Source organism: Alternaria incomplexa (genome assembly GCF_024043165.1).
Source record: "Alternaria incomplexa strain BMP 0042 chromosome Unknown scaffold_20, whole genome shotgun sequence".
Lineage (NCBI taxonomy): Eukaryota > Fungi > Ascomycota > Dothideomycetes > Pleosporales > Pleosporaceae > Alternaria > Alternaria incomplexa.
Window position 1 is genome coordinate 331,752 of NW_026249869.1, and position 15,607 is coordinate 347,358.

Consider the following 15,607-nt stretch of genomic DNA (forward strand, 5'->3'; position numbering starts at 1 on the left):
ATGCGACATGTTTCTCCTGGATAGATCCGATATTTGTTGTTTGTTTCGAGGACGAAGTAGATGGAGGCATGCCGTAAGCCCGCACCTGTGCGCCCAAGATCTGTCGGTCGACCCCTCTTTCTACGCTGCGCGTGAGTTTTTCGAGGCCTGTTCTGAGAGGCCCGCCGACAGGCCGTTGTTGGGTTGCCTTTGTAGATTTCGAAGATTTTTCAGATTTTTTGGCGGGAGCTTCTGGCTGTATAACAGCCGCTTCTGGTTTTGTGACTAGGGCTTGTGATTCTGTATACGCTGAAGCTTCCGGTTGAGCGTTTTGGGTACGCTTTTTGGGGTAGGGAGTGAGTGCTCGGCACAACATGTTGGTAACTCGTGTTGGTGATTATCGAGAAATGGAAATGCTGCTATGTTGGAAGTGCAAAATGTTCAAGTGCGCTGATTGTAATGGTGTTTTGTAAGTGGCAAGTATGGCATCGCGTCCATGGTGGTTTTATACATTAATGGCCCGATAATATTCATTTTGCTGTACGCGTATTCGCAAACTGTATTCACCGACAGTTACAGCACATCTTGCGAGGCATTGCTGCGGTTTCGCGATGTTGGCGCGGAAGGTGGCTGAAGGGATTCGTAACCTCGTACAAACAGCCAATCGGACGAGTGCGCTCGGATATGTCGATCTCCCTTCAGCAAAACCGGTGGCGATCCTGGGGCACTGCATCTTGGACATCGTTCAGGCTTACTTCAGGTGCCCCGCTGCGGATGGTAATTGAGAAGCCTTGCGTTGGCTCAGTAGACAGAAGACTTGATGCCGCGTTCATCGGTTGTGAATCTACAGATCTCCCCGCCAGCGCATGAAGCTGTCTAGCTATTGGTAGCCGCAGCGTGGACTGAGCAGCAGACCTACGCGTACCGGATGAGCGTATGGTCATATGATGGGTCCCGAGGGTCTCGAGCACGATCATACTCAGGCCAAGCTCTTGCCAGGTCACCGCTGACGTAGTCCCATTCCGACCTAATCTCCGTTAGTGACGCCCGTCGCAATAGCCAACACACAAACTTACATGAACATCAAATCCAGCTGCACTTTGACTTTCCTTGCTTGAACCTTGACGACCCTCGAGGCTACGTCCTCGAAGAACGGAGGTAGACAGATTGCTAGTGTCATGTTCTGCAGATGCGGAAAGCGCGATCTTCGCGCCCCCAGGTTGACGAGTTGCGATAGACACTGCGCTTCGTCCGAGTGCATGAGGTTCCTCTCGTAGGGATTGAGGTTTCCCGTCGCAACGATGTGGCGTAAATAAAGTGTGCGTAGCGATGTAGGTAGACATGAGGGACCGAGTGCGAGACTCCGTAGTTTCGCTTCTTGCATGGGTTTATGCATACAGATTGTGTCGAATCTGAGCTTCTCGAGCCGCGAATCCTTGATTATGTCCCTTACATCAACATGCCCGCTCACAGCCTCATCCTCTTCGATTATGAAGCCGTCGTTCGGATGATTGTACTCAAAAGTGAGTTCGCGAAGTGTTGTCTCGAAACTGTGCTTGAAAGCGCGGATCAGGTAGCGGAAAGCGGTGCCATCTAATACATCGCGTATGCTGCCTTCGTAATTGCTGTGCAATTTTAATCGTCTCAAGTTGAGGAACACTGCCGCAAAGACCTGTATTTCGTCGTCACCAAGCCCCCATTGGAGCGTATGATCAGTGAAGGAGATATCCAAAGTATCAAGCGTGTTGTTTTCGAATTCCCAGTCGTCGAAATGTTCGTCCGGAATCTCGCCAGCGGTAACACCGGAGAGGCGTAATGTCTTCAAGGTTTGCAACTTCAAAACTGGTATGATCTCGGAAAGCGTGCTAGACGCAATGTTCAAATCCAACTCTTGCAGGTTGGGTACATTCAAAATGAAGTTCCGTATCCGATTACCAAGGTAATCATACCGCATCGCGTAGACGGCCCGAACGTATAGTAACAAATCAGGTCGGTTTTGAAAGGTCTGCAATAAGTCGTCTCCGTTGTCTCCTGAGAGGATCAAAGAACGATATATATACGGCTCTGTGATGCGACAAAACTTGCGTGAAACCAGCGATAGGTTGAGGAGATCGTCATAGTCTGATGTATGCCTGTTCGGCAGGGGATTGATGACTTCGGACACTACATGATCGAGTAGTTCTTCTGAAAGGCGCTCCATGACGGGAAGGGTGCGCAAAACAGATGTGACGGGTGGCGTTGTGCCTCAGCGATGCCTCAAATGTGTCGGCGCAAAGGGCGGCCACCGCCGCCGCGCTGCAGCTGGCTGATTCAGCACGCCTAGCGCTCAGCCCTATCGAGATAGCCCTGGAGGACCAACAGCGGACCACGTGCCGACTCGCTTCAACTGACCGGGAAATCTCCCTCCACCCGTTTTCGTGTCACTCCGGTTCTCACAACTCCACCCAGACAGTTGCAATATCTACCCGATTTTTCACCCATATGCGACAGTTGCCGCACAATGGCGATCGTCAACGAGCGCGACTTCCCTCCACTTCCATCACCAAATGCAACGCGTCGACGCGCCGCTGAGCGTGTAGTCGAAACCAATGCCGCAGAACCGCCTACAACCAAACCGCTTCCGACATTGAGTGATCTCCCCACTGAGCTTATCTTGCAGATAATCAACTACTTCCCCGGCATGGACATTGAAGACTTCCAGCTTCCCACGCTCCTCAGTCTGGCATTGACTAGTCGGCGTTTCTATAACGTTGTCATCGACAAGATCTACTCTAAATACGATAGCCATTTCTGCGAGCCCTATGCTTTCCTCCGTACCATGATAGAGGCTCCGCGGCTCGCAAAATATGTCCACAATGTGGAGATCGAACTCGGCACGTACAGTAGCCAGCGCTGCCATGCGACAGCGAGCGACAAGAAATCCATCAAGGAGGGATTGCGTGCGCTTGGTACATCCGACTGGAAAGAGTGGACAGCTAGGTGCAACGGAACTCACCTCAATAACTACGCGCCACAGAAGCACGCGCTACAGAACGCGATATTGTTGCATGCACCAAAGATTAAACATCTCGGCGTTCGAGGAATCGCAAAGGAGAACTTGCGATATCCTTCTTGGATCGATCTCATTAGCAGGGCCGCGACAGGTCATCTCTCTTCACAAGCCCACCGCTTCGAAAAGCTACAATCGATCAGCGTCGAGGCAGGTTCGTTAGGTTTGAGCGAGCTCGCACCTCTTTTCCGGCTACAGTCGTTGCGAAAGCTGCATTTGTGCCAAACTTACATTTATGGATATCGCCAAGATGATGCAGAAGGCGCACACAAATTACAACGTCTGATCCCAAAAGCGTGCAACGATCTAGAGGAGCTCGATCTGGAGAGCACTTACTACACACCGTCGTTACTGGAAGTATTGGTCTCCTCGTCGCGGTGCTTGAAGAGCATCAAGTACGAGACAGAGGCTGAACTTCACCTGGCAGAGCGGCCACCGGAAAACGGAGAGCCGTACAAAACGCTGTCTAAAGTTTTACACTGCCAGAAGGCATCACTTGAGACACTTCAGGTTTGCTGCGATCCAGTCACCGAGGGAGAAACAAAGCGCAGCGTCCATCTCCGCGACAACCTCAAAGGCTTTGCTTCGCTGAAACATCTCAGCTGTCCACTAGGCATGCTTTTGAACCACGATACCGAAAACTTTGTTGAACGATTGCCATCCTCGCTGCTGACGTTTCGAACGCCAGTCCGGAATCACACCGAGGACCAACAGTGCTTGGAGGCCCTGAGAGACGTGGTAACCTCTTATCGGGAACATGTACCTGATTTGGAAGAGGTTCGGGTGGTTGCTCCCGAGGCCGCATCATGGTTCACATATGATTGGGAGCCTCTTGTGAAGCTCTTTTCGGCTGAAACAGGCATCAGCTTCGTGGTAGAACCTGGAGACACTGATGACGATGCCTTCGAGGACTGGGATGATCATGAGACAGACTCGTCGCACTCCTCAGATGAGGTTGATCTGTATAGCGACGAGGATTGATGTACTAGTATTGCTCACGATTTCACGATACCGGCCTTTTCTGTGAGTCATTCCTGCTTCTCTACATGGACAGAAGCAGAATCAGAGGGCCCATAATTATGTTAATGCCTTAAAAAATGCAAAGCATTGTACAGCCGGTTTTTCAGCGGGTTCCAAATTGTGATGGCCGATGCTGGTCGGTACCAAAATGTGCCCTCACCCAAGGCAGCAGCCTTGCGCAGGCCACATCTCAAATGCAAACTTCGCAACGTCGCCGCTAACAGAATGACATAAAACAATGCGAGTGTAGACTCTTCCCGCAATACCTACAGCAATCGTTCACTCTCTTCCTCATCCTATCATCGCAACGAAAGATGTCTTCCACCGAAGGCGACCCTAAACCGCCAGTCAAATCCGCGCACGCAGCACCAGAAGGAGAAGAGCTGAAGCAATGGAACACTTCAGTCCTCGCCATGATCGACAAGCGTATCGACCTCTACCCACGACCGCTTCCATACAACCGAAGAGTAAGGGCCACTCGCGCGGTGGTTTTACTACTCGGCAGGATCAGGCAACTCTGGAGGAACCTGCTTCGTACCTGGCGTAGCAAATTTGCGTTGGCATCTTGGTTCGTGGATGTAGAACAAGACCAGCGCCCAATATTCCTGGATCCAGATCGCATCGTCACTGCAATCGAGAAGGCGGGCCATGTCCCTGAACTCGTTGAGAACATCATTCGCTTCGCCGATACAGAGACCCAGATGCACGCTGCCTGGAACGTTTCAACTCTCTGGAGACATACCGTCGCGCATATTATGACCACTCCAAACTCATTTCGTCCATCACTTCCATACGAAGTTGTGGAGCGTGGCAGTACGCAGAATCTGGATGCGATCGGTGGTCTTCCCGAGCCTAGTGACGAGGATTTCCAGAAATTTGAGCAAGAGATGCTGCTCTTACGTGAGTTCCAGGCATCAAGAGACGCTGATGTCGCCGCACGAGATTACTCATGGTCCGGGATATATCGACCTTACTGGCCGGCTCGCATTTACTCGTCGAAGGCTCTACCTGATCATCTCAAGACCTTGTACCATTTGGTCAGCATTCGCTATTCGTTGGACTCAAAAACAAATGGGTGGCGCGACTTCACACAGTTCAAGATGAACCCTTACTTCCAAACTGTGTTCGTACGGCAGTTAACGGAGTCTGTCGGAGTGTATGAGTTCAAATTTCAGCCATTGGACCGAATCGAGAACCTCGTCTTTGGAACCACCCCTTACCTAGGAGCCTTTCGTGGACTAGTTGGCCCTATGCAGTTGATACAGCCGCCCTGCAAAGCGATAGAGCTGCGTGTCCAAGTACCATTTCAGCATCCGGATACTACTAGGGATTTCGGATTTCCATTATCTACCTATGATTCGATGGGCACTATTGTACACGTACTGAACTCAAGCGGCATAACGTGCGAACAGCTATGCAAAGCGCTCGAGGAATGTGCCGAGATGGTGCTGTGGCATTGGCGAATCTGCGCGGATCAGTTCCGAGAGAACGTCCTCGGGTTAGAACACTACACGAATGGCATATGGACTTTGCGCGGAAGACCAACGATATACATTGTATTGAGCGACATTCGCCCTCGCACGTTGAACGTACCTTCCAGTACCATCAACGTACCTTCTATTATCGACCGCCAGCTGGAATGGATCCCGAAGGAGTTGGTTCGGACGATAGAGCACGTGGAAATTCGTGATGGAAGGCTTCGGCGATACCCCGCTGATCTAAAGAGTTGACGTCATCATCGTCTTGTCTCCATTCTCAGTGTAACGACTTGCGACTGTTGTGCATCTACACGAGGCGAACTGAACTGAGGAAGCCTCACATGAAGACCCTCGAGATGTTCCGTACGACGTGATAACGCACTAACTGAGCAGCTTTGCGACATCGGTAGCAGATCATCCCAGGTTGTTCCCAGCCCCCGCCTCGGTGGCCGAGACGACATGGAATTATTCCGCCGCCTACTCGCCTACTGGAGAAGCTGTCACATCTAATAATCTATTATGCGACAATTCACGTCAATGTTTTCGACCCCTCCATGCATCGGTTTCGCCCGTCTACTCGCCTCTGACCCGTGCCGTCCCCACAAGCCGCCCACTCGCCCCTGACCCGCGCTTCTGAATTGCCGATATTGCCATGCGCATGCGCACGCTCAGGGTCTGAGACAGAAAAGGTCGGTATGCGAAGTGGATACTACGTAGATAGCTTCTCCAATCCATCTCGGTACTTCTACGGCCCGTCTCGTCGTTCCTTTACATCGTTCTTATCATCAAAAAGCAACAACAAACTCATCAACAGCAATTGGCAGGCCAAAAGTCAAAAGCAAACATGTCTAACCCCTCAGTTGTCAAGCCCGATCCGTCCTACGTCGTACCCCTCCTCATTAACGGCAAGGAGGTCACCACCAAGACCACCTTTCCCGTAACATCACCCTCATCGCACAAGGAAGTATGGAGCTCTTCGTCCGCCTCGCTGGAAGAGGTTAAGAGTGCCGTTGCGGCGGCAAAGGGCGCCTTCCCCGCTTGGTCCAAGATGAAGCATTCCGCTAAGCGCAACATCTTCCTCAAGGCCGCCGACGTGATTGATGCGCGCGCGGAAGAATTCGCAGACTACATGAAGATCGAAACCGGTGCTGCGGATAACTTCAGCAATGGCTTTAACGTACCCAAGATGGCGGATATGCTGAGAGATGTGGCCGGCAGGCTGAGCGCGGTCATGGGACACATTCCCAGCTGTGAAGAGGAGGGCACCAGTGCGTTGATCGTCAAGGAGCCTTATGGTGTTGTCCTGGGTATTGCGCCCTGGTAAGTATTATCATGTTGGTACATGTTATGTACGCGCAAAGCTGATGAGAGCACCAGGAACGCCCCATATGTGCTTGGCATGCGATCGATTCTGTACCCTCTGGCTGCGGGTAACACCGCCATCCTGAAGGGTAGCGAATTCTGTCCTCGTACATGGTGGGCCATTGGCAGCGCCCTGACCGAGGCTGGTCTTCCCGCTGGTGCGCTCAATGTCCTTGTCCACCGTCCCGAGGACGCGGCGCAAGTCACGATGGCCTTGATCGAGGAGCCCGCAATCAAAAAGATCAACTTTACTGGTTCCACCGCTGTTGGTCGCATCATCGCATCGACCGCCGGCAAGAACCTCAAGCCCGTTCTGCTCGAACTAGGAGGCAAAGCGAGCGCCATTGTCCTCGACGATGCGAACTTGCAGACAGCAGCAGTACAATGTGCGCTTGGTGCTTTCCTACATGCAGGCCAGATTTGTATGAGCTCAGAACGCATTCTCGTGCACAAGAACATCAAGCCGCAATTCATCGAGGCTTTCAAGGGCGCCGTCGAAGGCATCTTTGGCGGCGACAAGCCTGCTCCCATTCTCGTAGCTGCACCCGGTGTAGAGAAGAACAAGACTCTCGTTGCCAATGCGGTCAAGAACGGCGCGAAAGTCGTACACGGCGACCACGAGAAAGATGAGAAGCACCCTGAGACCAACGAGGCTTCGGCCACACGTCTGCGACCCATCATTGTTGACGGCGTAACCAAGGACATGGACCTCTTCCACACCGAGTCCTTCGGTCCTTCTGTCTCGGTCATTGAGATCTCCAGCGATGAGGAAGCCATTGAGATCGCCAACGACACTGACTATGGGCTTTCGGGCGCTGTGTTCACGGAGAACCTTGGTCGCGGTCTACGCGTTGCAAAGCAGATTGAAAGCGGGTAAGTCCTTCCCACCTGGGCAACATCGAATGATGTGACGTTTGTCATGACTAACAACTGTATACAGAGCTATCCATATCAACTCCATGACAGTGCACGACGAGTGGACCTTGCCGCATGGTGGCGCGAAGGCAAGTGGATTCGGCCGTTTCAACGGACACTGGGGTATTGAGGAGTTCCTGAGGATGAAGACTATCACCTACAAGGAGTAAGAGTAGTTGTGTGTAGCTTGAGCAATATATTCCTACTTCCTAGCTCGGCAAACAGCGATACTCTAAAGTCGGTAAATTATGGAGTACGTGGTACGACTCCAAACCCCGAGCCCGGTTTGCTTTCTCCTGATTTAGCCAATCACATAACCTGCGGCTCCGATTTGGATATGCTTAGAATTATTTCTTTACTTGTCTTTGCTACGCCACATTCGTTCGTCGTGCGCCCCTCTAATACCGGTTTAGGGGATGTATCTCCATGTACGTTCAAGCCACAGGCAGCGGTGACGCAAGGTCCAGTGGGAAGGGTATATCTAGCAACAACCACCATAATGTACAGCGAAGTCATCCCCGAAAGGGAGAACACAGCCTCCAGCTTGCAACGGGTGGCTTCTCTGAAGAAGCACTCATTCCCCGCACGACACCCTTCTTACTGAGAATGGCGGAGTACACATTACCATATTCGATGTCAAACACAACGTGGGCGGCAGGTTGGAGTTGCTTATAATCCTGCGGGCATAACCCCGATTTCACCCCTTCGTTGACACCGCGATCCAATCTACACGAAGTCGCAAAGAACCTTCGAGACAAAACGCCATGATGCATACTCCATCCTTCCTCCTCACGATTCTGCCCCTCCTCTCCCTCATAACCCCCACCACCGCAGCCTTCCCCTCCCTCTCCCTCACGAACATCCAATTCTCCTCCTACGTCCTGTATGTCTCGCCATCGGCTCAGGGGCCCCGACAAGGCGTCATCGGCTTCACCATGACCAACAGCGCCATCGAAGTGCCCATCTCTTGCAGCGCCATGTCTTACAATGCCTACGCCCTCTTCTCCCCCTCCGTAACCTACGAATGCAATTTCGCACCTGCGGGAGGCGAAGAAGGGAGGGAGGACCCTTGGTGCTACACCAAGAGTGCGACGTTCAATCTCGACACGACGAAACAGGATGAGAAGAATGCGACGATTTATGATTTGACGGTGCAGATGAGTTGGACGTGTGAGAAGTACGTATTCTACCTTCCTTACAGTTGATGTAGCTTTTTCAGCTGACGATTGCTACAGCGAGGGTGTTTACGGGCTTTCCGCCCAGAGTGTCTTGGACCTGGACTGTAGCGTGTGGGCGTGTGAGAACCACATGTGGCCCAAGTATGATGTCTTCTCCAATACTAGCACGTACTGCGCGCCGTACAATGTTAGTTTCGGGACTGGAGATGTCGAGATGCTGAAGCTGGAGTAAGAATAAGGAGCTGAAACCTAATGGTTGCTGGACCAATGTAGAAGTAGTCGTGTTGTAATGGATGAATACTGCTGCATTCTAGATCTTGTCGGCGTTCTGAATAGCCTTCTTGGTGTTGTAACAGAATTGAACACTGCTGCATTCTAGATCTGGCCGTTGTTTTTGAGTAGCCCTTTGTAAAATGTATTGTGCTGATCTTTTGCGGCTGAACTCTGCAGAGGCTTGATGCATGTGTAGTCTGTTGTTCTAGGTTTCCTTTAGTCTACCAGCGAATGATCTGGATCACGGTACATCGTCCTGTGGCTTCGGTTAGTCTTCGATGTGGCTGGCTGTCTTACCGGTCACGTCTACACGATAGGCGCAGGGTAGCCTTGATCTAAGTTGTTCACCCCGCATTATGCAGATTCTGGCGTTTCTTGTTTGTCTCTGTTCAATCATTGGAGAATGCCTTATCAAAAGAAAGTCATCTGCATTTCCTGGATGCAGCGACTCCTAATGGAAAGGAGAAGGAGGCTAACTCGCCAATAAATTGAGGCTCTGGCGATCCGTCATGACGAACTCAATCGTCATTATTCGATGACCCTTTATCCCAGGAAACTGGAGACTGCGTAATATCTACCAGCCGATCAAGCGGGTGTAGACGCCGACCTAGAAGAGACGCTATCAATTCTCCGGTAGTCTGCTCTTGGTATTCGATCGGATGCGAACACCCTGTGCCACGATGGTGCTCTTTGAAATTCTCGTGGGATCCAGCTAAACTCGTACAGGTCACGATCGCCCCACCCGTCACATCCATCACGTCGTAGAGCTACATTGGCGCGCGAGCTACCCTTTGTTAGCCCATCCTAGCACGTATCGTGAGATGGGACAATGGAATTGTGATTGGCTTTGTCCGGCCTTGTTGGTAGCTAAAACCCAAGACTGTGGAACCAAAGACCGTTCACTGGGCGGATTTTATTGTACACCAGTCGTGCGGACTGCTCTGATTGTGCGATCGTGATATCTATGAAACGTAGGTTTGTGGGCATTTTTCGGCATTGAGGAGCCGATACGATCGTCGTGCTTGCAGGTCAGCAAAGGATCTTTTTGTGGCGAAGCGTACACGCGTGCGAAGAGCTCGCAACACGACAGTTGCTCTCGCAAAATCTGGAGTATGAGAATATTCATGGGAAATTGGAAAATCTAGGGGAGTCCCCCAGTCTGGATACAGCCGGCGATAAAGTTCGATTCGCGCATCGACCCAGAGATTGAAGCTGCACTATTTCGGGCGCTTCCCAGCAGAGGCCGTGCGCTTCCCGCGTCAAAGTGACGCTTGCCATTGCCGGACCACCAACAGAACTCCTTTCCAGCCATCTCCAGGCTGATCACACGCCACGACTTTTTCTCAGGCTTGCCAGCCCACACCATGCAGGAGTTCTGAAGTTCCGTGCTGGCGGAGTGGATCTGGGTGCGCTGGGGATACCCGCTTGTCCGCATGCAGTTGGAATGCGCATGCTAAATAAAGCCAGACTCAGCCCGCGCGAGGGGTGCGGCTGAGTACCACCACCGTATTTGTCTTGCACGGTACACTTTCCCTTCCCCACTCCGTTGTTTGGTAAGAGGTTGGTCGGCCATTACTTTCGTTTATACTCTCGTTCGCCGTTAGACCTACTTTGGAGATTCACGTTTCGCACCCAGGACTTAATCAGAAGATTCGCATAGAGGGGTAATAGTAAGATGATGGCACTCGAATCACCACAGCCGCTTTCGAGGAAGAAGTCGATATTCCGACGTTTCTCCAGACGAGAACGCGGCGATGCTCCTCCGTCGCCATTCCTCATGAGCGAGGGCCTACGATCACCGCATCTACAATCGTCAAATCCACAGTCGCCGAGAAGGCTACAACGCCGCCCATCACACCGACCGTTGAGCCTTCTTACACCGCCAGCGTCACCTACAGAGAAGAGTCCTATCGTAACTATCGATGCTTCGAAACCTCAACAACCCAAGATGGTCACACACATCCAGCGCATCGACTTGCCAATATATCAACGCAACCGGAGCGAATTCACACCTCCACCCTCTCCAGAACCGCGGCGACGCATCCTTCCCAGCGCGCTACCTACCATGCCATTCCCCGGCAAGCCTCTCATAACGTCGTGGAATGTCTTCCTTCCACCATCACAAATATACTCGTTATATCTTGGGTATGCACCACGGGACATGGACGACAAGTGGTACATCTACAGCGAGGGTCCCGATCAGGCTGGAAAGCTAAAGGTGCACTTCCATCGGAGTTGGACTGGCATGAAGGTCGCAGAACTGTTTGTGGTAATGGATACAAAAGGCGAGGGTGCTGGAAAGATTGTTGGCATCAAGTGGAATGGAGGTGAAGAGATGAACTGGATGAGCGAAGAAGAGGCCAAATACATGATACGGACGGCCTGTAGGTGGCAACTAGCTGTGGATTTGGAGAAATGAAGCCACGCGACATGTGGCGAGGCCGAGAGCCTGTTTCTGTTCGGCGGCAAGATGTTTCCTCTTTCCTTTTCTTGACGCGCATTAGCCCGCGGCTTTTCTTCGATCCGTACCGTTTGGCGTCCCATGAAACGACGTTCCAAGCATTCTAATATGATCTCTATACCCGTTGAGGGTATACAAACCTCTAATATCAAGCTTCTCTTTTCAAGTACCGCATTGGCGCGCGCCTCGTTCCCGTGATCGGTAGTCGTAGCGTGAGATGTTAACATACCATCGATCTGATAGGTTCCCCCAATGAGGGACTCTCAGCATCCGACCAAAAGTAAAACATGTGGATTCAACAATCCGATACCTTCTCTCTGAGGTAAAGCGTGTATACCGGTGGAGGTATCGTGGTGTTGGTGGTATGACTTCTTGCAGCAGCCTCGCGCAGGCTACTCAGGCCACCCTGCCATCGCGCCCTCCGGTTCCTATGGAGGCATACCCAGATCGTGTGATTGGATCGTGAATGCAACCAACATGTGGCACATGAAGCACATTTTTCTTTTATCGCATTCTCGACTTTATCCTCTTCGCCTTCATTGCAAATGCCAGTGGCATGGTCCTTACAAAGTCTCAACATAACAATGACGGTGATGTGCCGTGTAACTAGGCTCGTGGGGTCCAGGAGCCGCCAACTGCACGCTTCCCAACATCTTTCGCGTCTTCCCTTCTTCGGTGCTACTGTTCCTCACCCACAATCTCTCCCCACACAATCCATGGCAGCGAGTGTACTACCGACAGAATTGAACCGTTCGGTCCGAAATGCAGTCCAACTTCACACCTTCCTCCAAATCTTCTTCTCCCCAGCCGCAGCGCCTGCCTGTTAATCCAAGACGGCACAAGGTCGACCCGTCGTTACGAAAGCGCGTCGTAAGAGCGTGAGTAAATTCCCAGCCTCACGTTTCGCATTGGTACTGGTTGTGGTTTCTTGGTACTACGGTGCCGATGGATGTCGCCCAGGCAATGAGCAAGCGCATACGTCAGCAGGGCTCATCGGCAGCATCAAGAACACGCGCATCGCTCAAGTCATGCACCGTGCAAGCACCCGGCTAAAGCTCATCACTGACGTACGGCGCGTAGATGCAACGCGTGCAACGTTCGTCGAGTTCGGTGCTCGGGGGAGCAGCCGTGTCAACGATGCAGCAAAACCTCACGCGACTGCGAGTACCCAGCACCAGAATCAGATAAGCACTCTCTCAAAGACGAGCTCGAACGCTTGCGAGCGCGTTGTGCAGCACTCGAGACAGGGTTCAAAATCGCTGCACCTGGAGAGGCCGCCGAGATCATTGGACAGCTCGACCATGGCGGGCCAGGAACGCGTTCGAACGCGCCGACTTTTCTTTCCGTCTCAATGGAGCTCGATCAAGCCGACACGAATGATGGCCGCCTGCTTGTTGACCCTTGTGGCACGCCGAGATTCTTCGGTGAAACGTCTGGAGCGACGTTCCTGGATTACCTAAAGCAGTTCATGCTTACGCTGGTTCCTCTGACTTTCCAGCCCGAGTCGGCGGATGGATCTTCGTTTGTTGCATCAATTGGACGCTATCAGACCTACGACTCGCGGCCAATCCCCAACCCAAGCGTGGATCCGTTATGGCTTCCGGATCAGGACGACATGGCATTGATGCTTGCCCAACTGCGAGCCTACATCCAGGATGGCAATGGCGAGTTTCTGTCTGGTGGAATATACTGTAAGCTATGCGTGGACGATTGACTGTGCTTTCACTAATCTTCACCCAGGGTGGGGCGATCTCACCCAGTTCCCCACATCTGCGGCTCCTTCCGTCTTGCTGAGTGCAATGACGACAGACGACACTCACCGACGCTTAGCCTTCTACCATGTCTGCTTCGCCCTAGCTACGTCTTTCGGTCATCAGTCCTTACGACGGTCAGACCAGCATGCGGGAGAGGCGTACTTCAAGCGTGCGCGAAAGCTCCTCGGGAATCCATTAGATACCGTGCGATTCACTCTGGATGACGTCCCAGTATTGACTCTCATGGGCTTCTATCTCATCGAGCTGAACCGCAGAGATGCAGCATACGTATATGTAAGAGAGACTGAAGCACTGCATACAAGACACGCACTTACAATCTCCAGGTCAGTTTAGCGATTCACATTGCCATTATACATGGTGCATTCAGGTCTTGCAATGATGAAGCGAGCAAACGCACATTCTGGACTCTTTACATATTAGACAGATGGCTTTCTGTGCTGATGGGGCGCCCGCCAACTCTACTTGATGAAGCTATAAGGCTGCCTCTACCATGCGATGTGCCGTAAGTATCTTACACATGTAAATATGAGAGCGTCCGCTAAACTTCCCAGCTCGATGCCGCCATGTGGAGGTCTCCGAGCACACGTAGAGTTGTCACGCATCTCTGGCTATATCGTCTGCGAGACATTCAAAATCGCACCACGACACTACCAACGTGGCTACTCGACCTTGAATGTGGACAAGGCTCTGGACCAACTCGAAAACTGGAAGCTCAACCTACCGCCGGTGCTAGCTATCGACGTTGACGCTGACCCCGCGGTTCTGTCCCTCCATCTAGCTTACAACCAACTCATCGTCCTCACGACTCGGCCCATCCTCCTGGCCGCTGTCAAGCAAGCCGTGGCTGAACGCTATATGAATGGCTCGTGGTCTGTGCAGCAACATGCACACAGCAAATATGTTCAGGCCTGTCCAGAGGCCGCCCAGCGAAACTTGCTTTTAGCCAAGCGATTACGATCTACAAGGAAGCTGCTGCAAGCCGGTCTACACTTCGTGTTCAACGCAGCTGTTATCTTGATACTAGATCAGATTCTCCACTCTTCCAGCACTGCACCCACGGCTACCGCGCTTAACACTCCTGTGTACACCTTGGAGATAGACTTTGCGATGCGCACCTTCGAGGAGGAGTCACGAACCGGTACTAACTACCCCAGAGACTGTTACAAAGTATTGCAAGATCTCAAAGCTCTCGTTGACCGCTATCTCTCCCATGGTCATGGCCACTTTGAGCAAAGCAACGACCCCGGTCTCGTCATCAACACTCCCGGAACGCAGTACAATGCGCAACGAGGCGCAGAACTTCAAGGAAACCCATTGAACACCACAGCTGGCACTGTGTACCAAGAGCTACGAACCTGGATGCAGAGTGACGGATTGAAGCTACATAACAGCTTACTCATTTGAAACGGACTTCATCCACCGGGAATGCTACCCGGACGAGTGATTAATCAGAAACCTTATTCTCCCCGCGGCGCCCTCTTATGCCCGCGGACTGTACAACCAATCACGCCACTGCAGTGACACTGATGAGGAAACGCCCGAAGGCAAGTAGCTCTTACCACCTTGCTGGCTGCTGGGCCACCAAGGGCCGGTCGACGCTATAACCGATAAACGAGACAAGAACTTGGTAACGGCACGTGTAGTGCATAAAGTTCCTGCTTCGAGCTGCCGCGCGGCGAGGGCATAGGGAAGATCATTTCGAGAAGTTTCCATTACTCCGTATTATCGCGACGGCCATTCGATGACAGTAGACGATGTCATCATATCCAATTCAGCTTTGCCTCTACGAAAGCCCTTTTACCACTCTTGTCGAGATAAGCAACCATATGCAAAAACAGCGTTTGGCTCTCGCTCCGAGGTGTCATAGTCGAAACCCACCCGGCGAGCAGGGGTCGCACCTTGCGCGGTGGGCTCCGATTGGCCAAGCTTAGCCCGGCACGCTTCGATCTAGAGGCTCCTGCAGGCCAAGCTGTATAACCACCCTTTGATCGGACAAATTCAATGGGGTGAAAAGAAGCGGTAACATATCGACAATGGGTCACGGGAGGCCAAAGACTAGGGTCCTGGGAGCTGAAGAGCCTCACCAAAGCAATTACGTACATGTGAATGAGGAAAAT

General features: G+C 52.1%; 7 protein-coding genes across 7 annotated transcripts; 6 read left to right on the forward strand and 1 right to left on the reverse strand.

The window, feature by feature from the left end:
* Positions 1–1,051: 1,051 nt before the first annotated feature.
* J4E90_010278 (uncharacterized protein) lies at positions 1,052–2,179 on the reverse strand (the record flags this gene model as incomplete). Its single annotated transcript, XM_051439791.1, has 1 exon — positions 1,052–2,179. The coding sequence occupies one exon, from the start codon at positions 2,177–2,179 to the stop codon at positions 1,052–1,054; it is 1,128 nt and encodes a 375-aa protein (XP_051286445.1).
* Positions 2,180–2,479: 300 nt separating this feature from the next.
* On the forward strand, positions 2,480–4,009 carry J4E90_010279 (uncharacterized protein; the record flags this gene model as incomplete). Its single annotated transcript, XM_051439792.1, has 1 exon — positions 2,480–4,009. One exon carries the CDS (start codon positions 2,480–2,482, stop codon positions 4,007–4,009), a length of 1,530 nt encoding a protein of 509 aa, XP_051286446.1.
* Positions 4,010–4,362: 353 nt separating this feature from the next.
* On the forward strand, positions 4,363–5,778 carry J4E90_010280 (uncharacterized protein; the record flags this gene model as incomplete). The annotated part of the gene is made up of 1 exon (XM_051439793.1): positions 4,363–5,778. One exon carries the CDS (start codon positions 4,363–4,365, stop codon positions 5,776–5,778), a length of 1,416 nt encoding a protein of 471 aa, XP_051286447.1.
* A 592-nt stretch (positions 5,779–6,370) lies between these two features.
* Positions 6,371–7,973, forward strand: J4E90_010281 (uncharacterized protein; the record flags this gene model as incomplete). Its single annotated transcript, XM_051439794.1, has 3 exons — positions 6,371–6,846; positions 6,904–7,761; positions 7,829–7,973. The coding sequence occupies 3 exons, from the start codon at positions 6,371–6,373 to the stop codon at positions 7,971–7,973; spliced, it is 1,479 nt and encodes a 492-aa protein (XP_051286448.1).
* A 597-nt stretch (positions 7,974–8,570) lies between these two features.
* J4E90_010282 (uncharacterized protein) lies at positions 8,571–9,008 on the forward strand (the record flags this gene model as incomplete). The annotated part of the gene is made up of 1 exon (XM_051439795.1): positions 8,571–9,008. The coding sequence occupies one exon, from the start codon at positions 8,571–8,573 to the stop codon at positions 9,006–9,008; it is 438 nt and encodes a 145-aa protein (XP_051286449.1).
* Positions 9,009–11,202: 2,194 nt separating this feature from the next.
* J4E90_010283 (uncharacterized protein) lies at positions 11,203–11,673 on the forward strand (the record flags this gene model as incomplete). The annotated part of the gene is made up of 1 exon (XM_051439796.1): positions 11,203–11,673. One exon carries the CDS (start codon positions 11,203–11,205, stop codon positions 11,671–11,673), a length of 471 nt encoding a protein of 156 aa, XP_051286450.1.
* A 1,393-nt stretch (positions 11,674–13,066) lies between these two features.
* On the forward strand, positions 13,067–14,894 carry J4E90_010284 (uncharacterized protein; the record flags this gene model as incomplete). Its single annotated transcript, XM_051439797.1, has 4 exons — positions 13,067–13,406; positions 13,456–13,763; positions 13,814–13,992; positions 14,042–14,894. The coding sequence occupies 4 exons, from the start codon at positions 13,067–13,069 to the stop codon at positions 14,892–14,894; spliced, it is 1,680 nt and encodes a 559-aa protein (XP_051286451.1).
* Between the last annotated feature and the right edge of the window lie 713 nt (positions 14,895–15,607).